At 33.3% G+C, this 22,403-nt stretch overlaps 2 protein-coding genes across 2 annotated transcripts; both read left to right on the top strand.

Moving 5' to 3' along the window:
- The first annotated feature begins 4,495 nt into the window (after positions 1 to 4,495).
- On the top strand, positions 4,496 to 15,527 carry LOC18604424 (extra-large guanine nucleotide-binding protein 3-like). The gene is made up of 8 exons (XM_007036891.3): positions 4,496 to 5,578; positions 5,666 to 5,803; positions 7,069 to 7,173; positions 7,273 to 7,458; positions 9,479 to 9,656; positions 11,360 to 11,604; positions 13,986 to 14,155; positions 14,262 to 15,527. Exons 1-8 carry the CDS (start codon positions 4,589 to 4,591, stop codon positions 14,842 to 14,844), a joined length of 2,595 nt encoding a protein of 864 aa, XP_007036953.3. The 5' UTR covers positions 4,496 to 4,588; the 3' UTR covers positions 14,845 to 15,527.
- A 5,125-nt stretch (positions 15,528 to 20,652) lies between these two features.
- LOC18604422 (ARM repeat superfamily protein) lies at positions 20,653 to 22,180 on the top strand. Its single transcript, XM_007036889.3, has one exon. It carries the CDS (start codon positions 20,742 to 20,744, stop codon positions 22,050 to 22,052), a length of 1,311 nt encoding a protein of 436 aa, XP_007036951.3. The 5' UTR covers positions 20,653 to 20,741; the 3' UTR covers positions 22,053 to 22,180.
- Positions 22,181 to 22,403: the final 223 nt, after the last annotated feature.

The following is a 22,403-nucleotide window of genomic DNA, read 5'->3' as shown; positions in this document are numbered from 1 at the left end:
TGATCAAATGTTTTTATGTAATAAAATATGTGGTACAATGAAACCATGTATTACTATATTATGTGGATATGTGTGTTATGTTTTGAGTGATAATGCTATATAATAGCTATAACCGTGCACGTGCGGTGTGGGAGTGCACGTGCGGTGTGGGTGTGCACGTGACGATGCCGGTGGTGTGCGGTGTGGGAGTGCACATGCCAATAATGATGTGGGCGGGAGTGCATGTGATGATATTGAAATGTGCGTGTAGGGAGTGCACATGATGATATTGCCTTGTGTGTGTAAGGAGTGCACATGAGCTGAGTAAGGCGGCAGTGGTGTACATGTATATATATATATATATATGCTATAGACAAGTTGTGAAAACAAAAAATGTATTGTACTATATGCTATAGAATGCCTTTCCGTTACAGCGAGAAACCCTCTGTTTTGCTTGTCTTGATTGGATATTTGTTGTAGTTTTCACTCTTTTCAACTCCATTGTGGATTATAAATCCTTCACCTTAAGGGATTAAATAATCAATGGTTGAATTAAGGGCTTTACAATAAATTAAACTAAATTGCATTGTTTTCAACATAAATGCATCATGTTTTTTAAAACTTCTCATATTGATGCTTGTTCCCTTCCTATGTTCACTCACTGGGTTTATACTCATCCTTTTTTTTCAACATCATGTTTTAGTTTTCAAGATTAAAGGTAGTTGGATCCTAGGTCGAGGCGTTCCCTCCTATTCATCTTTCGATAGGTTCACTACGACTCTCAATGATAGTAATCCCACCAGAGTCACTCCACTGATAGTCAACGTTTTTTGAATGTGTGTATGATTGTTTAAGTGTAATTTGTGAAAGTTATTATAAACACTGTGTGTTTGGTTTGAATAATAGTGCCGCCACATGTCGGCAAGTGATAATATTATTTTGTGAATACTATATGCTCGGTTGCCATGATTTAACCCATGAGAAAGAATTATTTTTGAAAATTATGAATTGAGAACCTTAGAGGTAAATGAGAGACAAGCGGTTTAATGAATAAGTTTTCACGAAAAGGCTTGCTTGGGTCCAATAGGCTATGCCTATTTGGTCCATGTGCCGGTCATAGCCCAGGATTTGGGCTATGACATCAATGTTGGGTATTAACTCTAATTTTGCCATATCATGCATTCTTCTATAATGAACATGACCTAATCTATTATGCCATAAATTAGACAAAGTTACTTTACTATCATGAACATTAAACAAGACATCAATATAAGTAAAATTATTAATATTCTTATTAATATTAAGTTTGAACATGTTTTCACAAAAATATCCACTTCCCACATATTGTCCACTTTTTGTAAGGATAAACTTATCTGTTTCAAATACTAGTTTGAAACCATACTGATTCAACAAACCACCTAACACAAGATTCTTTCCAACTTTCGATACATAATGGATATTGTTTAGTACAAGTATTTTTTCAAAAGTAAACATAAGTTCCACGGTGTCTTTTCCTTTCACTTGTGTAGTGGAGGAATTTCCCATGTATATCACGGTTCCATCATTAACTGCTTTAAAAGTCTTGAAGAAACTTTTGTCATTGCATACATGATTAGTGGCACTAGTGTCAATTCACCATGCTCCATCATCTTGGAAAAGATTGACCTCAGAAACCATAGCCACAAATTTATTGTTATTCACACCTTGTGTCTTGTTTTTCAAAAGTTTACATTTCGCCTTAAAGTGTCCAAGTTTGTTACAATGGAAACATGACCCATTTTTGTTCCGTTTGATCTTATGACTTTTGTCATTCATACCCACATAATGTTTTCTTTTATTGCGTGAGACTAGTTTGTTTGATAGTTTGTGTTCCATCACATGGACCTTCGAAGTCTCAAGATTCTTTTCATTAGAATTCTTTTCTTTTTCATCTTACTTGACTTCTTCTTGTTTATAATAATCTTCTTCTATTTGAAGATGATTACCAAGGTCCTCGAGAGACATTTTTTCTTTTTTATGTTTTAGAGTTTTCTTAGTGTCTCTCCATGAAGGGGGAAGCTTATCAAATATTGAAGATACCACAATAGCTTCGTCCATTTTAAGACCATATTGCTTAAAGCTATTTAAAATGCATTCAAGTTCATGCAATTGCTCAATAACAAAACGATTATCAACCATTTTGTAATTATTGAAATGACTAACCAGAAATTTTTTGCTACTTGCATCTTCAACCATGTATCTTGCTTTAATTTGTCCCAAAATTGTTTTGCACTAGCTTCATTTTGGTACGTATCGAACAATGCATCTGAGATTCCATTAAGAATGTGTCCCATGCATATGTAGTCATCATTATTCCATTTTTGCCTCAAACGAGTTTTATCCATGGATTCTTCACCACCTTTTTCATTTGGTCTTGATGTATCTAGAACATAAGCGACATTAAAAGTTGTAAGGAGGAAGCGTATCTTTTTCTGGCATCAAATAAAGTTTCCTCCTTCAAAGCGATCTAACTTGACAATGTTGGTAACCATTTCTTTAAGTGAAGCCATTTTGAATACCACGAAAATAAGTCTTAAAATTGTTGATGCAATTGGGGTTTAGATGGTATTTAAGGAACAAGCAAAATTGACTTCAAGGCGAGCCTTTCAATAGATGTTATCTTTAAGACTTATTTCACTCCCGCCACTCGGTATGCAAAAGGGAATAATACGAATAGCCTTAGGGATACAATGAAGCCAACGTCTAACTTCATCTTTCACTTACGAGAGTAGACCGTTAGATACACCCGAGGGTTGCAAAATTGTTCGACCTTAGAGTCTATTTTCTGCAACAAGTAAATTATAAGAAATTTGAACGCTTTTGTCATTGATGGAAACTTAAGTATTTATGTTAATAGAATCCAACACTTTTCTTGGTCTTGATTTTTCTGCTCTTATTTTGTTTTTGATTTGATGTTTCAAAATGGTTGGTAACAAGCCCTTTATATAGGCTTGCAAGTGTCTTTTCTTTAATGACATAACCCTTTCACTAAGGCACCATTTTGTCTAAAAGACATATTTACATTTTATCTAAAAGACATCTTTACATTTTATCATACACAACTTTTAGATAAAAATATTGATTCAATAATCATCCAATGAAAGGATAACTATTCATTTCATAAAACATAATTTTTGAATTATAATTTGAGACAATAACTTTTCGTGTTTAAACTTTTGAGTTTTGATGTTTTTTTAATTTATCTCATAACTTTTGAATATTATTTTACCAAGAGACAAAACTATTCACATGAAAACCTGTCTATAATCCAATACTCACATTATGTTACTTTATGTGATATAATTTTTTAGTTAAAATAACTTTTTATTATGTGACATAATCTTTGATCTTAACAATACACTAATTCTATTTTCATTAATAAATATTACATTTTTATAAAATTTACATCGCAAAGGTTGGAAAACACGCTACACCTAAATTGGTTGACTCCGTGTTTCAACTCCTAAACCGGGGCGGGCTTGTGGCACAAGTCAAACAAAGAGAAAAAGCAGGCAAAAAGGCTTTGCACGTTAATATGCACGCCCTTTGCTTATCTCCTTACTTTCTTTTTAGCTTTAAACTACTACCGTACGACCAAAAGAATCAAACCGTCCACAATAATAATAAGAAAAGAAAGAAAACGGCTCCCACGATCCTTCTGTTTTTTTCTTTGCCATGCTCCCCGTGGGTTCACAAAAGGAATATAATTGGACCCTATTTTGCAAATAAGTTAATTAAGTATTAAACTAATTGATTATTTTTTATGTTTTATCAAATGAATGTTTTATATTTAAATATTATCTTATATCTTTTTTATTTATTATGTTAAAATATGTGATATTTTTTATTTTGTTTATCACATTTAATAACTATATTTATAAATTATTAGAATCTTAATGGTAAAATTTAAAAATTCTACCAATAATATATAAATTTTATTTAAATGAAAGTAAATAAGGTTAAAATTAAAAACAAAAATAGCATAACATCAAAAAAGTTCTAAAATATTTTTAAAAATTTAAATAAATTTTTATTTTTTTATTTAATTTAATTAAAATTTTACACTCTTATTTTAAATTAAATAAATTTTTATAATTAATAATTTTAATTTCATCTTTTACTTCAACATATCGATAAGTAAATATAAAAATGACGAATTAATGAAGTTAGTCTGTTAGTTATAAAAATTTATTTAATTTAAAATAAAAATATATATTTTTGATTAAAAAATAAAAAATAAAAAATATTTTTAAATAATTAATTTTTTAAAATATTAAACCAATAAAAATTATCTACTAGTCGCTCCCTCGTGTTTAGTTTTTGACGGCGTATATTTTAAATTTATTTACTGAGTCCTAGTCTGAACTCCGAAGGAGTACGTAACGGAAGGATTCTTGTGACAACGAATCTAACTTGGTCCACGTCCGCCGTTAAACTTCCCGTTTACTTTCTGCCAACTCCATAACGGCAGCTGCAGGTTCTTCTTCCTGAAGCCTGAGCAATAAAATAGAAGTAAGGAAGATATCTGGCAGACTGTGACTCTTCTCTCCCAATCTCAGCTCCGCATCCAATGGCTGCATCTACAGAAGCAGAAGAAGAGAACAAAGCTTGGGAAGATGTAATTAGAAAAATGTTACCCGTGGGAGCTCCATTACCTGACGAAGACCACCTCGATTACTCGATCGCAGTTGAATACGAAGGCCCTCCCATTCCTTACGATGTCCCTCGTGTCGATCCCCTTGATCTTGGTTCCCTTGCCGCTTCAGATTTGTCTTCGATTCCTGTCGCAGCTCCAATCCCGACGAAACCCAAGTTCTCCAGCTTCAAAAAGAATCGCAATAATATCAGAAATGGTAGCCCTCTTGAGAGCCAGAGGCCTTCCTCGGCTTCTAGATCCCAGATTGACTCTCGAAATGGCGATTACGATTCCGAGATCGAGGTTGATAAGTCGCCGCCGCCACCGCTACCGCAACCGCAACCGGTTACTGTTGATAAGAAGAATGTTGTCGTCACGTTTAATACGCCGAAAGATTCGGAAACTGAAGAAGAAGAGGACGATGGGTACTCTTCTTCCCAATCCTGCGTGGCGGATGCTGCTGCTTCTGTGGGAAATGTGGAAACGCGTGGGATTAAAAAGAAGGAGAAAAAGAGAGGAATATGCAGCAGGTGCGAGAAAGGGAGCAGATTGAAGGAAAGAGAGGCATGTTTGGTTTGCGATGCGAGGTACTGTAGCAACTGCTTGCTTAAGGCCATGGGGTCTATGCCTGAAGGAAGGAAGTGCGTAGGTTGCATCGGAAAGCCGATTGATGAAGCCAAGAGGTCTAGATTGGGGAAGAGTTCCAGGATTTTGAGGACAGTTTGTAGCGCTTTGGAGGTTAAGCAAATTATGAAGGCTGAGAAAGAGTGTGCGGCCAATCAGTTGAGGCCTGAGCAGTTGGTTGTTAATGGGAGACAGTTGACTCCAGAAGAATTGGCTGAGGTTTTAGGGTGTCCTTTACCACCGCAGAAGTTGAAGCCTGGGAAGTATTGGTATGATAAGGATTCTGGATTGTGGGGAAAGGTAAAATTACGGCTTCTTTTGATTAAAATGGATTGTTCCTATTATTGGTTCCGATTTGATGTGATTGACCTTTGAATTGAATTTCAGGAGGGAGAGAAGCCTGACAGGATAATTAGTTCTAAGTTGAATATTGGTGGTAAGATGAAAAAGGATGCTAGCAATGGGAACACAAGGGTGTATATCAATGGCCGTGAAATCACAAAGATTGAGCTGAGAGTGTTGAAGGTAATTAATTACTTCTGTTCTTCATGATATGTGCCATTGGTTCACTGATGCCCAACAAACCGCATGAAACTAAAGCATTTCTTGAATTGCTAATTAAATGTTTTACTGTACTTGCCTTTTATAAAGCTGCCATTTCATTTTTGATGATATTTGTTGCAAAAATATTATAACTCAAGTTATTGGAGTTCACAAGTGAAAGCTACTTATATCAATTCATGAATTATGCTTCTGGTAAAGATTATGAAGACGATAGCATATATCTTTCATATGTGCGTGATAGTGGTATAAAGGTTTTTGGATTCATTGGGACAAAGGGACTAGAAACCTACTCTCTTCAGGACGGTTGAAAACTAGAGGTCAAAAAGCTAACTCTAATATTATGCAATTAATCGTTTTTTTTTAACTTTCTAAATTGAGCTGTTTGTTCATGCTGTGAAAGATTCTTGGAGCTCGATAAATACTCAAGCTTGATTTAATTTAGGCTGGCTGAACCTCGACAAGAGAAAGGCTCCACTTGTTTGCTCCAGACCTGAATCTTTTGTTTGCAATCAAACCAAGAGGATTTATTAACAAACTTCCAACTTTGTCACAAGCAATGCTTCTCATTTTGGAGGGCCATTAAATTATAAGGGTCAAATTGGAACATGTTATAAAATATAGTTCATGTTGCAGTATATATGCTTAATTTTGAGCATTTCCAAGGAAAGTAAAAGCTTGAGACAGTGAGTCGTTAATTGCACACCTTATATCTTTGATATAACGGCTGTTTGCTGACTGCCTAGATATTGTATGGAGTTCGACATTTTCTTCAGTTAGTCACGTTGGAAATATTTAAGAAGGCATTTCTGTTATGGAGAACAAAAGTCTGTCAACCAACAGCTTGATTTTCATAAACAGCAACATGCTTTTTCTCACTCTTTCTGAAAATTCGCACTTTATTCAACTGAAGAGCTGAGTCAACCCTGTTCATGTCAGGGATTATAGCTGAGTGAAATATATTATTAGAGAGAGCAAATTTCTTTTCTACTGATATATGCTTCAAAATCGTCAATGAATAAGTGTATTGCCAGTAGCATTGGCTGATGCCCTGGTGAATGAGGCAGTCTCCTATTCTTGGTGTTTCCTCCCAGTATAGTTTCCTGTTGCCTAAAGCATGATTCGTCTGTTTCTGATGGTAGAAACAAAATTTTTCCCTTCTGTTTTTTAGTGTTTACACTATTTTGTATAATAATATTGATTCTATTTTAAATGTAATTTTATTTCAGCTGGCAAATGTACAATGCCCTAGGGATACTCATTTTTGGATGTATGATGATGGATCTTATGAGGAAGAAGGTCAAAATAACATCAAGGGCAAGATATGGGAAAAGGTTCTCTCGTAATCTGTGCATTAGTTATAAGTTTAAAAATTCAACAAGTGGTTTTGAATTGATTTTTTATTCAGTAGCAGTTTGATTTTTGGTAGGCAGGCATCTACTCGTTTCTTTTGTTCATTATTTTCACTGCCTGTACCACCTGCAAATCCTCATGGGCCACAAGAAGATCCAACTACCTTTTCAGGGAGGTCAGTGCCTGAGTATTTGGAGCAGGGAAGGGTACAGAAATTGCTGTTATTTGGGTTGGAAGGATCTGGAACCAGTACAATCTTCAAGCAGGTTGGTTTTTGTTTCAAATTATTTTGACTGCATGTATGTTACATTCATTTCTCCTGCTTCTATTGACCGTTCCTTGGTTAATATAAGTTGAATTATATATCAGCCAAGCTTTCTTCTTCTGACTAGATAAAATATTTATTGCTATTTTTAGGCTACAATCATCCTTCTGATCCTTCCTTTATATTTTTGCTCTGGTCTTGTTCTTAATATTGGCAGATACAGTTTAACTTATAATGCTGTCCTTGTTGTATAGCAAATTTTCCTACTGTTTTCCCTTATCTATTGTCTTGCTGAAGGGTTCACAGAAGGAAATTTTTTAATTTGCTTAGCTTTCTGTTGATATAGCTTGGCTTTTCCTCAATTCCAAATTCTTTTCAATATTGATTGTAGCAACTTATAGATCAAACTAAAACAACAAAAATTCGCCTTGTTACTCTTTAATTTTTCTTCTTTCTGGTTGGACATTTTATTTTGTCGTCCAATTTGCTACCTTTCTCAATTTAAGGTCAGAAAGTGGATAAGAATCAACTGAACACTGCTTTTATATACCTTGGAGAAATAACTCATGCTTTTCTGCTTTTTTTAATTTTCTATTCTTCAAATTTCCAAAAATAAAAAGACAAAGAAAATACTAGTTTTCATTTGGCTTCCTATCTCACATTTTTACATCCAAACAAAATATCCTTCAAGTTTTGCTATGAATGCTGTAAATTTTCCCTTCAGCAGCATTTTTTCTTTTTGGTTAAATCCTGTTATGGTCCTTGGTGCTTCATCAATTTGCTTAACTTTGTCCTATTTTTATTTCAAACCAATTAATCCCTCTACTAAAAGTTTTGGTCCAATCATGTAAAATTCTTAAACTTTTATGTGCTGTAAAACTATGCTGACATGGCATTCTAAGTGGCTTTTTCATTTGATTTGGTGATGACAGGGTGTATAGAAAGTATTAAAAATAATACTTTCGTAAAAATGAACATTTTTATCATCTGGCAATCATTTGAAAATATTTATTTTTTCTAGCTTTCTTTCAATTTTCGTTTTCCCATTTGTATCCTTCTTTGTACAATTTTTTTTGACTTTGAAATATGTGAATATATATGTATATTTTCCTTCTTTCATTTTATTTTTCTGTTTTTTCCCCTCTTTCTCTTCTTCCTTGTCCTTTTCTTTCATTGGTGCCAGACTGGTTCTTGGGTTGATCTGGTCAATCAAGGCAACCAAGCCACCAACATGCCAGTTAGAACCACTGATTGCTGCAGCCCCTCCCTGACCTCTCTTTTTCTCCCTCTCCCTTTCTCTCTTTCTTTCTTTCTGTTGCATTTATGAATTCCTCAGGCCAGTGCCAGATCTGTCACCGGGAGGGGTGGGGGGGGGGTTTGTGGTTTGTGGTGCGGGGAGTGTTTCTCGGCTCATCTCCCTCTTCCTATCTTTCTTCTTCTGTACATCCTACCTCTCTATTTTTTCCTGATATATTATAGGCCCTGGTTTGCACCTAAACATTGTTAAACAGCGAGATCCTCACCAACAATCCCTCCCCCTACCCCATCTCTCTCTCTCTCTCTCCTTCCTCTCTCTGTTTCTTTACGTCTTAACTTTAATTTTTATTTCCATTTAAAGAAAAAAAAACAATTGAAAAGGAAGAAAATGAACAACTAAAGTAAGAAAGCAATATAACACACACACACACACACACACACACACATATATATATATATATATATATATATATATTCAAATATTCAAAAGTCAAAATAAAAATAGAAGCAAAGATAAGATGTAGATGGAAAAGTGAAATTAAAAAAAAAAGTTAAAAAAAATAATCTTAAAAATGTAAATCTTGCCATGTAATTGCCACATGGCCTACATGAAAAAAATGTTCATCTTTTGGAAATTAGATTAAAATAATATATTTATATGCCATATCATCATCAAGTCAGATAAAAAAGACTACTTAGGTGCTTTGTTTTGTTTCAGTGTTTTGTTTCAATGACTATAAAAGCTTCTCCATTCTATTGCACAGGCTAAGCTTTTATATGGGAATGGGTTCTCTCCAGAAGAGCTGCAAAGCATCAAGCTTATGATTCAAAGTAATATGTACAAATATCTTAGTGTATTACTTGAAGGACGAGAGAGGTTTGAAGAAGAAGCTTTATTGGCGCTAAGAACTACTAATTTTGATACTGAAGAGTCTGCTTCAGGTCTCTATATTACTGCATCTCCTTTCCTATTTTTATTCAACATTTTTATGGATGCACTTTTTCTGTCTCTTAATCCAGGCGAGCTATCAACCACTGTTTTTTTCTGTCTATTTAACCACTCATCCTTTCTAGATAATTTTAGGATTGTAACTATAATGATGAACTTCTTAGTGACATTAGAAACCGAAAGTTGTCAAGAAGCTTGTTTTCTGATTATAAGATGATTAGTATAACCTGTTGAATGGCAGTTGTGAGTTGACTGTCTTGTTGTGCTAATAAGTTGGGTGATATTGCATGAATGTCTAGAGGCATCTCTGGGTTAGAAATGTTCTGCTACATAGGAGATTGCCTGTTAGTTGTTTCACAGATTGAAGTTAGGAAGAAATTAATTGAAATGAAATTTGACATAAGATAGCATGAATGTAAGGGATTTTCTAACATTGTAGGGGAATTAAATGGTCTCTAGGTCTAATATGGAAGCAATACATTGACTAATGGCAAAAGGAATCCTAGGTTGTGTTTTCTTCATTTATGATGTGTCCAATTCCTTTACTTCTGTATGAATAATGAGAATTTCTCTTAGTTTATCTGGTCTCTGCTATAACTGAAATGGTACATAGCAAGCTGTTTCAACATGATTACAAGAACTGCTGGTATAGACAATATCTCTATAAATGGTGATACTGTTGTCTTTGACATGTGGAGACGGCATCTAGGATTCAAAGTGGAGATTGACTGTTTAAATTGATACTTAAGGAAATAGACTCAAAGATATATCTCAATACATGTACACATACAGACATTCACTTTTTCTATATCTATAAACATATATGCACATGCATTAATGGATACACGTTCCTGCATACACATTCCTCCCTCACTCAATCTCCTTGTGGCATTTATACATTTATTAACTTTTTTGGATTATCTTTGAGAACCTTTACATTGATGAATAATTGGCCGTGGTGAACTATTCAAAATTAAGATGTTTGTACTACACCTTGTAGTAGCATGTTGTTCTTTCTGAGTTTCTTCTAGTATCATATCAGGGTTCACTATAAAATGGCTAATTGAATTGATTCCTCCAATATCTTGTTTAAAATACTGCTTTTAATACTTCATTTCTCAGCATTGTTCGTGCCATTTCCAATTAGCTTAAACTTTTGAGATAATTGCTAACTCATCAATCATTATTAACATGTTTTAAGAGAAAAAAAATCTCATGTTTAAATCCTAGGAAAATCACCCCCTTTCTTTAATTCTTCACCCAGTGTTTGCATATTAAGTTTATGAGCAATGCTCTTTATCTTTCTATAGCTTCCACCTTTCTTCTATACTTGGATTCATGGCAAAGGCCATTAATTATTCATTTGGCTTAAATGTGAGGAGGCATTTTAGAACTTAATATTAAAGCCGGTTGTTTCCTATCAATTTTAGCTTTGGGGATGGTGATGGAACTATCTGTTTAACATAAACTATATAGTACTGTTTGAACTTAAGAATGAAATAGCATAATTGTTATACCAAGTCCTCCGATATCTGGTCTGAAGGGAAGCAGTTTTGATGGAAAGTTTTGTTCTCACCACAGTTGGCCTTGCATTGAGGCCTTTCTGAAACTGTCAGTGCATTTACATGTAAATAGAGAGTATTTTTTGTTTCATGAACAAATAATTTTATGTGCTAATTGTGAATTTTGGATTCAGGTGAAACCGTAGTTGATGGAAGTAACCAGTGTATATATTCAATTAACCAAAGGTTCAAGCATTTTTCTGATTGGTTATTGGATATTATGGCTATGGGAGACCTGGATACATTCTTTCCTGCTGCGACCCGTGAGTATGCTCCTATTGTAGATGAGATCTGGAAGGATCCTGCCATTCAGGAAACATACAAGAGAAGTGAAGAATTGCATCATCTTCCAGATGTTGCCAAATACTTTTTAGATCAGGTATGAAACATTGGCTCATCCTTGTGTGTTTTATGAAGTAATTGTCAGTTACTTGGTTTTCTTTTTCTTCTTATTTTCCTCCATTTCATGTGACATTATTATTGGATTTCTAGTTCGGCTTTATGGATTTGAGTGGGAAGGCATGGTTATTGTCAATGAGATTAATAATGCTATAGATTTCAGTTAATGTCATGTTTTCTTCTGTTGATTGGTCAAGTAGCAACAATTATTATCAAACATGTAGATAGTCTTGAAATAAAAGCAAGAAGATGCACATATTGGCATTTGTTATTTTTATCTTTAATCTTTTAAGGAACATGACATTATATTGAGAAAGAGGCATGAAAAGGAGCACGGACATACAGTTGTAGTGATGTAGGACAGGACGTGAAGGTTTATGGCAATTTTATACTCTGAGATTCTTGAGCAAAATAGGGAAAACTGAATAAGGAAATAGAAGAGAAGAAATTCTTAAGCTTTGCATGTAGGTTTCTTTACGAGTTGCACCCGAGGTTGATTGCATCACACAAACACATTAGCATCCTTTATCCTTAAAGAATTAGAACATTTATTCTAATTACAATTTTAACAAATACTTGGATTCCAAATAGAGAATTAACAAACTTTAACAAAACCCAGTAGGATAACAAAAACCTAAACTAAGATAGCAGACACCAAAGCTGAATTTCCCAACAAACCATGAAATAATGAAAATACCCTTTACACTTAAAACTCAATAAAACATAAAACTAAAATAAGAACCTATCACTCCTACCACTTAAAGAGACATAAACCTAAGACTCAAAAGCGGCTAATAAAAGCTATGCAAGCTCCCAATTATGCTTCTAGTCATGGGACATCTGCCAAGTTAACGCTTGGAGCATTAATCAGCCTTAGCATGCCTTCTAAACACCTTTAGAGGCTGCTGCCTCGTGCTCCATCATGAAATTAGAGAAGTTTCATTAAAGATGAAGAATTATTATAAAAGAAAATTAAACTAGCTATCAAAATAGATTGATTTTTTCACTTCTAGGTGGTTAGCGTGGTGGGAGCTGGGAAGGAGAGGGCAGTCATTTACGGGAGTGTGAACCTCTAAGAGGCTTTTGAGCTCAATTCATTTAATCTAAAATGACATTACAAAAGCCAGTAGCAGGGAATTTTGTGCTCAATGTAGCCATTATTGGGCCACAAATATGACCTGTGGATGGTTTTGTGTAGGTATTAGCATCATTTTTTATACCTGCCCTTTCATTCCTGTATCATAAATAGCTACTAGTATTGCACATTTGGTGAGAGTTTCTCTTTTGGCTAATCTCCTCACCAGCCAAATTAGGATTTCTTGTGAGGAAGAGGGAAAAATGTGTACAAGAAGGGCAACTGATTTCGGCATGCAGAGAACATCTTATAGAATGGACCTATCAAGAGGCCATTATTTTGGTCTCTTTAGGCTATGTACTAGGATGCCATCTTATTTTGCTAGCATGTCTTAAGGATATGCCAATTTGAAAGGAGATGATTAGCAATTGGTTTCCAATGCAGAATAATTATGTAAATGTAGTACAATTTCAGTTGGAAATGGTTTTACTGACCTTCAGATTTGCCTGTGTAAAGCACTGGGAACTGCAATAGTAGAGTTGAGGATTTATTGTTGTATCCTTGAGTGTAATGCATGAGATCTGGAAACTTGCAATATAAATCCTAATATTTCAGTGTGTTAGGTTTAAAGCAGCCATCAATGGAGGAAACAGTGAAATATAAAATGAAAGAAAAAGATCTGTCATTGCATGGTGTAATGCAAAAGTTATTCTAATTATGAAATGCAGGGTAAGAAGTAAAGGATTTAAATTTCCAATAAGGAGGGTTCAACTCTCCTTCAGGTCACTTGAGTAAACTATAAAAGTTTTCATTACCTTGTTACATTAGGCATGGTCTTTTGAAGGGTGATGAGCAGACAATCCTTCCATCATAGATTTGGGCTCCTATTCTCAGTTTAAGACTTGTCGTGGCACTAGATATTGGCCTAGGGTTGTGCAAGCTTCAGCATAGGTTAAATACATATATGATTTTTGTAGGGTGCCTCAATTTTTATAACTTCATTGTTGGAAAAGATTAGATTTGATCATCAAATTGCTTATGCCTTATCATTAGAAAGTTTGGTATGTAAATGTATCATATATGGATCAAATAAAGGTCATGCTCTAATTGCTTTCAATTCTAGTAAATAACTTTTGTTCTTGTCTGTTTTGATTTCATTCCTTGGGATGAGACAGAATTCCTCAAAGGTTGGTGGGAGTAATTTAGGTGAAGCATAGCTCTTTCCTTGGCTTACAAGTACAAAATTGTTTCCTCAATTTTCTGTTTGCACTTATATTTTTATACAGGCTGTTGAAATATCAAGCAATGAGTATGAACCTTCAGAAAGGGACATTTTGTATGCTGAGGGAGTTACACAGAGCAATGGTCTTGCCTTGATTGAATTCTCATTTGATGATAGAAGCCCCATGTCTGAAATATACAACGAAAACTTTGAATGCCCTCCTTCCTTGACCAAGTAGAACCTTGTAACCTTTATATATATATATACACATGTTTTTTCCCTTGCTGCTAGATAGTAACTGTTCTATGTTATATTTTTTTGGCATTCTCTTTTGCTGTAGGTACCAACTGATTCGAATAAATTCCAAGGGGCTGCATGATGGTTGCAAATGGCTGGAAATGTTTGAAGATGTAAGAGCGGTGATCTTCTGTGTTGCTTTGAGTGATTATGATGAGATATGGTGCCGTGGTACTGACCCGCTCTGTAATAAAATGTTGGCAAGCAGAGATATGTTTGAGAGTCTGGTGAGGCACCCTTCTTTTAGGGAAACCCCTTTTGTGCTTTTGCTGAACAAATATGATGCCTTTGAAGATAAGATAAATCGGGTTCCTTTGTCCACCTGTGAGTGGTTCAGGGATTTTAGCCCCTTAAAGCCTCATCATAATAACCATGCCCTGGCACAACAAGCGTACTATTACATGGCTGTGAAGTTCAAGGAGCTATATTTTTCTATAAGTGGCAGAAAATTGTTTGTTTCGCAGACTAGAGCCCGAGAACGTGCGTCAATTGATGAGGCATTCAAATATATAAGGGAGGTGCTGAAATGGGATGAAGAGAAGGATGATAATGTCTATGGAATCAATGGGGATGATTCATTTTACAGTACAGAAATGAGTTCATCTCCCTATATCAGGCATGAATAATTCTCATCTTCACCAAACCAACAGTTTGAACTGAGAAAGATTTAACGCTTCAATTTGTCAACTTGATGCAATTTGTGCTACTATGATTAACTTGGCTAGGGGGATCTGATATTGTGATGTCAGCTTGGTGGTGTTACAGATCGAACATCTTGGTGATGGTCGGGTGTCAAAGTGTCAAGTATTGATAACAATTTCTCTCTCTGCATGCGCGAGCGTGCATATTTCAGTGATTTTTGAAATAATTTGTACATCTGTATAGTTATTTGTTCGACATGGAATAAAGCTAGCCTATTGAATCAATTTGCATTAGGATGCGATCAAATGTAAATAAAAATCTTTTATTAAACACAGCTGTTACAACCCAGTTGCATGCCTGGAAAACTCATTCCATCAGATCAGATCACAGGGAGAGGCAGACGGGGTCTGGAGTTGACTTGTTGACTTTGGGTGGGATAGACACGGTTTTAGCAAGAGAAAGTACACATTTATTTGTTGTTATATATGATGTTCCTTCCGTGTTCCAATGGAAACCTGCCAGCCTCGGCTGTTTGTGGTGATTTAGGGAGGACGTGCTCCAGAAATTTGTTGATTTATTTATGTATATTTTTACAGTTTCTACTGCTATTGAAAACGATATTACTGTCTTGAGTCATTATATATGGGAAAGGAAACTTGTTTCTGTGTCTCTACCTTCATGGTTGGGCTAGTAGGATATAGTAGGTAGTCGATTTTATTTCTTCATTCAATCAGTGTATAGAAGCTATACTTGCTGACAAACTACTGACAGAATTTCATTAAAAAGACATCTAAATCTTGAAATATATGATAAACAAGTTTCTATATCAGTTAGCACCCCGAGTATTTAGTCTAGTGGTTGGTACGTAATTCTCCTATCTTAAGAGTAAGGTTCGAATCTTTTTTCTCTCAATTATAAAAAAAAAAGAAAAAACTTAAAAAAAAATCTATATCAATTAGCTTTAGAGTTTACAGGCAAGGATATGATGAACCAAATGTCTAAATCTTATTAAAAAGTTGGCTTTATATTAATTGATTGTGATATATATTGGCTATTAGTGCTACGCTGGTGGCATGTGAATGAAATACATATGCCTGATTAGTTGTTCTATAGTTTTCCAGGTTTTCTGAAATTATGACATCAACTTGGGGTTGGCTAAAAAGTTGCATCCCAGTGTTTTTCATAATTCTTTCAAAGACCATTACGTATTGCAGGTTGCAGAAAGAGCCCTCTTGTTGTGGAATGATGAGCACATTGTGAGTTTAATTGCCCAGAATTGTCTTTGAGGCATCGGAGAGAAATATTCAAAGTCAGTAGTTTCATGGGTTGACTGTGAATGCGCGGCAGATGTTTATGGAAAATGGATGTTGAGTTATCGGATGAGTGTCAGAGACAGAGACAGTTTGCAAAGAAAAAGGACAAAGCGAGAGAGGTTAAACAGCAACGACAAATGACACGGAAATAACAAGAATTGACAGATGTGGCAGCGTAGAGAGGGGGAGGGAGACCATATAAAACAACACCGAGAAAATGACATCATAATGTTAAACAACACACGATGAGAAGACGTCATAATGTTTATGAGATTTTTCAGCTTTTTTGGAAGTTCTAATCCATTAATAAAATAAGAAATTTTATTTGAGAATGTCTATTTAAAAATGAACTAAAAAATTTATTTATAGGCTAATAATCTCTTATCTAGATAGAATTTATAAAACAAAAATAATATTAAGAGATTTGATTTAGATGAATTAAATTTTAATTTTAACTCAATTTAATTTACATTCAAATCGAGATATATATAATCAAATATAAGAGTTTAAATTAGATTACATTCTTACATATGTTCTATTATGCTATTTGGCCTATTTAAATTGTCTGATCAAATCTAAAATCTTTTACCATGATATAATTGACATTTACACATATATTTATACCAATTACAACATGTTTGGTTGGTTATTGCCAAGGAATATTTGTTTTTTCTTCTACTTGTCCAATGACTGAAGAAATAACCATTTTCCTACAATCTCTCTATTCTCCTAAATTACCCAAAATCAAATATTAGCTAATTCCAATCTCTCATGTTATTTGCTATTTCATGGTTGGAGAATAATGTCACAGATCTCACATTAGTAAAAAATTAAATAAATCTTGTGAATATAGATACGGATCTTCCACCACCTATCAAGCGTGTCTTTTAGGTAGAGAACGTAGACCCATGATTTTTAGGCTAACTTAAATTTTATTTTCAAAACTTAAGGTCACACAAGATTGAGCTTAAGTTTTAATATAAAAGTCTCTCTCCTCTGAGTAAAGAGCCAATACAACAAAGGCATTCCTCAATTAAGTGGAGTAAAATATTACGAATCTCACATCAATAAAAGATGGGGTGAGTCTTAAGAATATAAATATTGGTTTTTCATCACATTTTAGGCATGTATTTTGAACGGAGTTAGGCTTAAGTTTCGACCCATGACAATAGCTTCTAAAATTAATAAGACAAAATTGTCTCTTATAAGTAAAAATGAAAAAAAAAATTATAATAAAAAGTTTAATTTTTTAATTATATATTATAAAAATAATATTTTAAATTTTAAAAATAATTAATAATTAATATTTTAATCATAATTCAATTTAAATTATAAATAAAATAATAATATTTTAAAAAATTAACATTTAAATGATCAATTATTAATATTTTAAATAAATTATAAATTATTAATATTTAAAACATAAAATAAAGTAAAAATAGATAATCGTATATTATAATAAAAATGCTAAGTTTTTAAATTTAAAAATAATATTAAATTTAAATATAAATTAAAATTATTAATATTTTAATCATAATAATATTTAAATTATAAATAAAATATTAATATTTTAAAATAGTAATGATTAAATTATTAATAAATATTAATATTTAAATTATCAATTATTAATATTTTAAATAAATTATAAGTTATTAATATGTAAAAAAATAAAACAAATTAAAATTTATAATTATATATTATCATAAAGTGTATTTTTATTTTTTTATTATCTATTTCTTTGTTACTCTAAATATATTTTTACTAACCAAACATTGTAATAAATTATAATATCAATTTTCATTTCCTCAATCAAACTAGATAATAACATTATTCTACTCCATTTCGTTAATCAAATTATATATTTCGTGAACCAAATGTGTCTTTATATTATAACTGATGTCCTAACAGTGTATAAATATCAAACATTGATACATGAAACTTGTTAACTTACAAAACCGATTATTTAATTGAATTTTTTTTTTTTTCTGTGGAAAAATATCGGAACATCAGTCCTAAAACGGTCCTTCCTCCAATACATTAAAACTGCAGCGTTTAGTTTAGGAAATAAACAATGAATGAGCTGGAATCCTACAAGTGGAGGGAAAAATATTTGCAAGACTGAGTTGATTTACCGATGAAGGAATTGGAAAAAGGAGGAGCATCAGTTGGGTCTCTTTGACGGATTGCATCAGTGCAGCGTATTGAATTGATGGAGGCGTTGGCATTTATGCCATCAATTCCAGGAAAACCCGCAAAAGTAAGCATGTTTGGAAACAAGGATAGCAAATTCTCTCCTCTGGAAAGTTATAAAGCCAATTTTAAAGCCACATAACTTTATAAGAACGAATGTAAAAATTCATATAACACAAATTATACACTAATCAGAATTTATTTTTTACATAAATTTAATTAAAACTAATTTGTATCCTCTCTAATTCCCAAATTCACTTTAAATATTATGACATAAAAAATTAAAAATGTTAATGTTAAATCAAATATATTTTTTTCAATTGTAACATAAATGCATGAGAATTAGTATAAAAATATATAAAGTTGAAGTCAACATTGTTTAAATATTAACATAAATATGTAAGAATTATTATATCAAATCATGTTAGACAAAGTAAACCCACTTTTAATGAAAATTGACCATTTACAAATGTTGACGTGAAATTTCAAAAAAAAAAATATTGATTTTGATGTATAATATTAAAGATAAAAACAATTATAGTGAAAATTAACCTTTTCAAAATCTTGACCTAAATTTATAAGAATTAAGATAAAAATTCCTATAACACAAATTACAAAAACCAAATTTTATTTTATTTTTACATAAAGTTAATTCAAACTAAATTTTATTCTCTCAAATTCGCTTTAATTCTGACAATAAAAATTTGATATGTTAATGTTAAATCAAATAATATTTTTTAAATTAAAATTCTAATAGATAACATTTAATCTCATATAATATTTAATTCAATGTAACGAGTTTAATTTAAAATTTTAATTTCATATAATTAACATTACATAATATTAATATATCATGTTAACATTATTTAAATTAACGTTAATGTTAATGTTATGTAAATGTTATTTTATTCTTTTACTTTTTAAATTATAGTATACTTATAATTGGGAGAGGGGAGATTCGAACTCTGTTCTTTAGGCAGGGGGATATGCACCAACTAATAAGACAAATACTCGAATGCGTATACCATTTAAATATTTGATAGTAATAAATTTAAAATAATTAAATATAATTTTAACATTAAAAATAACAATATTTTTATTTTTACATAAAGTTAATTCAAACTAAATTTTATTCTCTCAAATTCGCTTTAATTCTGACAATAAAAATTTGATATGTTAATGTTAAATCAAATAATATTTTTTAAATTAAAATTCTAATGGATAACATTTAATCTCATATAATATTTAATTCAATGTAACGAGTTTAATTTAAAATTTTAATTTCATATAATTAACATTACATGATGTTAATATATCATGTTAACATTATTTAAATTAACGTTAATGTTAATGTTATGTAAATGTTATTTTATTCTTTTACTTTTTAAATTATAGTATACTTATAATTAGGAGAGGGGAGATTCGAATTTTGCTCTTTAGGCAAGGAGATATGCACCAACTAATAAGATAAATACTCGAATGCGTATACCATTTAAATATTTGATAGTAATAAGTTTAAAATAATTAAATATAATTTTAACATTAAAAAATAACAATATTTTTATTTTTACGTTAGAGAAGAGTGATTTGTAGAGAAAGAGAGAGGAGAGGGAGATGGGTTGAGAGAGAGAGGGGGTGTGTATTTCTTGAAAAGTTGATGTACTTTTTTATAAATAAAGAAAAAAAATTTCTTTGAAACTTTTTTTTTAAAGTTTTTTAATTTTTTTTTTAAAAGTTACTTTTTCTAAAGGTAAATAAGCTGACCAAGCTAAACAGGGACATGATACAAAAATGAATAAGATTATGTATTACACACTTGTTTACCTGTTGAAACGGTTGTTTATTATTTAACCCATAAGGTCGGCCTTACGGTAACCTTTGTCAAGAAAAGAAAAACTTTGTAAGCATCATGAGAATAGTTATTAAGATTAAAGACTACGAAACCTGAGTCAACCCGTCAACAGCGCAAACCCAGAATCATATTCAAACCGGGTGTTGTTTACTTGTTAAGATTATGAAGCTGAAGCCCATTCTTTTTACCATTTCCACATTTGACAGTTCCAGTCCTTCAAATTTTCAATGGTCAAAATTCAATATTCGCACTGCCTAAAACGCCATAACGTTTCTTCTTTTGGTTCTACTACTAATCCAATTTGAACGCTTCTCGTCAGTTTCTTTCTTCTTCCCTGCAAAGTCCTAGACTTTGAACAACCGTGTGTGAAGAGCTTGAAATTCAGCTCCATTTTTCCATTCAACCCTATTATTCTTATTATTATATATATATAATAACATCAAGAACTCACATTACCATTCACAAAGCTACCATTTACAATTCTTTCTCTGATATTTTCTGATATCGGTTCTCAAAACCTTTGGCAATGTTCAATTGGAGGAGAAGAAAGACCACAGGCCGTCATGGCGAGAAAAGGCGGCAGCAGCAGCAGCAGCAGCATAAGGAGCTTGAGATCCCAAGGCATTTTCTGTGCCCGATAACTCTTGATCTTATGAAGGATCCTGTCACATTGTCTTCTGGGATTACTTACGATCGAGAAAGCATCGAGACGTGGCTTGAGGATGGGAATTTCACCTGCCCTGTTACAAACCAGCTTCTCAGAAGTTTTGATCAGATACCTAATCACTCTCTCAGGAAAATGATTCAAGATTGGTGTGTAGAGAATGGGAAATATGGCGTTGAAAGGATCCCTACACCAAGAATTCCTGTCACCTCAGAGGAGGTCTCTGAAATTCTTTTTGCGATTATGGATTCCAATAGACGCCTGGATCAATGTGGCTGCCTAGATTCTGTGCAGAAAATCAAGAAATGGTGCATGGAAAGTGAGCGAAATAGGCGGTGCATTACAGCAAACGAGACAGCCGGAGTCCTCGCTGCCGCATTTGACGCATTTGCATGTGACTCTTTTGAGAGGAATGCCAATGTGTTGGAGGAGATATTATGTGTACTGAACTGGATGTTCCCACTCGATGGGGAAGCCCTGGAACACCTGGGCTCACAATCTTCTTTGCGTTGCATGGTTTGGTTTCTGAAATGCAGGGACCTTTCAGTGAAGCAAAACTCCATGGCTGCGCTGAAAGAGCTTCTTTCTTGCGACCAGCAATATGGAGAAGGGTTGGCGGCTATCGATGGAGTCAATGAAATGCTATTTAATTTCATTAAAGACCCAATCTCCCCTTCAATCACAAAAGCTTCTCTCATGGTCATTTTCCACATGGTTTCATCTTGTTCTTCAAGTGAGAAGATCAAGTCAGAATTTCTTGACATGGGTCTGGTTTCTTTACTGCTGGAGACTATTGTCGAATCTGAAAGAAGCCTATGTGAGAGGGCTTTAGGTGTCCTTGACAAACTCTGTGATTCCAAACAAGGGAGGGAAGTTGCTTACAATAACGCTCTGGCCATGCCAGTTCTGGTGAAGAAAATCTTACGTGTTTCAGAATTAGCGACCGAGTACTCTGTTTCAACGATTTGGAAGCTGAGCAAAGATGAAGAAAGGGTTTTGATCGAAGCTCTTCAAGTCGGCGCCTTTCAGAAGCTATTGTTACTCATACAGGTTGGGTGTGGCGATGAGACAAAGGAGAAAGCAACTGAGCTTTTGAAGCTATTGAATCCTTACAGAGCTGGATTGGAGTGCATCGACTCTGTAGATTTCAAGAGCCTCAAAAGATCATTTTAAATTTTGGATACCAGATTCTTTATTCTTTAAAAAATCCAAGCAAAGATCAACTGCTCGGATTGTAAGGGGTTTCGATTTGTTGTACAAACTGAAAAAATGATTACCAGATATTTGTTTGTCTATTAGAATTTCTGCTGTCTTGTCCCTTCTGCTCCTTCTGGTTCAGGGAGGTCTGTTAGGAAACCAATTTGGGGTTTCAGACACGGATTCAACATGAATTCTTAGCAAAAACATTCATTTCCCATGCCAGGGGACATATGGCAAAAGAATGATATCAAAGTAAGGAAAGAAATGTGAATGGAGAAGCTCAAAGACCTCCGTCCAAAGCCATGGCCTGTAGCAGTAGGTTTT

This window comes from Theobroma cacao, chromosome 3 (genome assembly GCF_053813885.1).
Source record: "Theobroma cacao isolate CCN51 chromosome 3, ASM5381388v1, whole genome shotgun sequence".
Lineage (NCBI taxonomy): Eukaryota > Viridiplantae > Streptophyta > Magnoliopsida > Malvales > Malvaceae > Theobroma > Theobroma cacao.
This window is presented reverse-complemented; position numbering and strand designations above follow the sequence as displayed.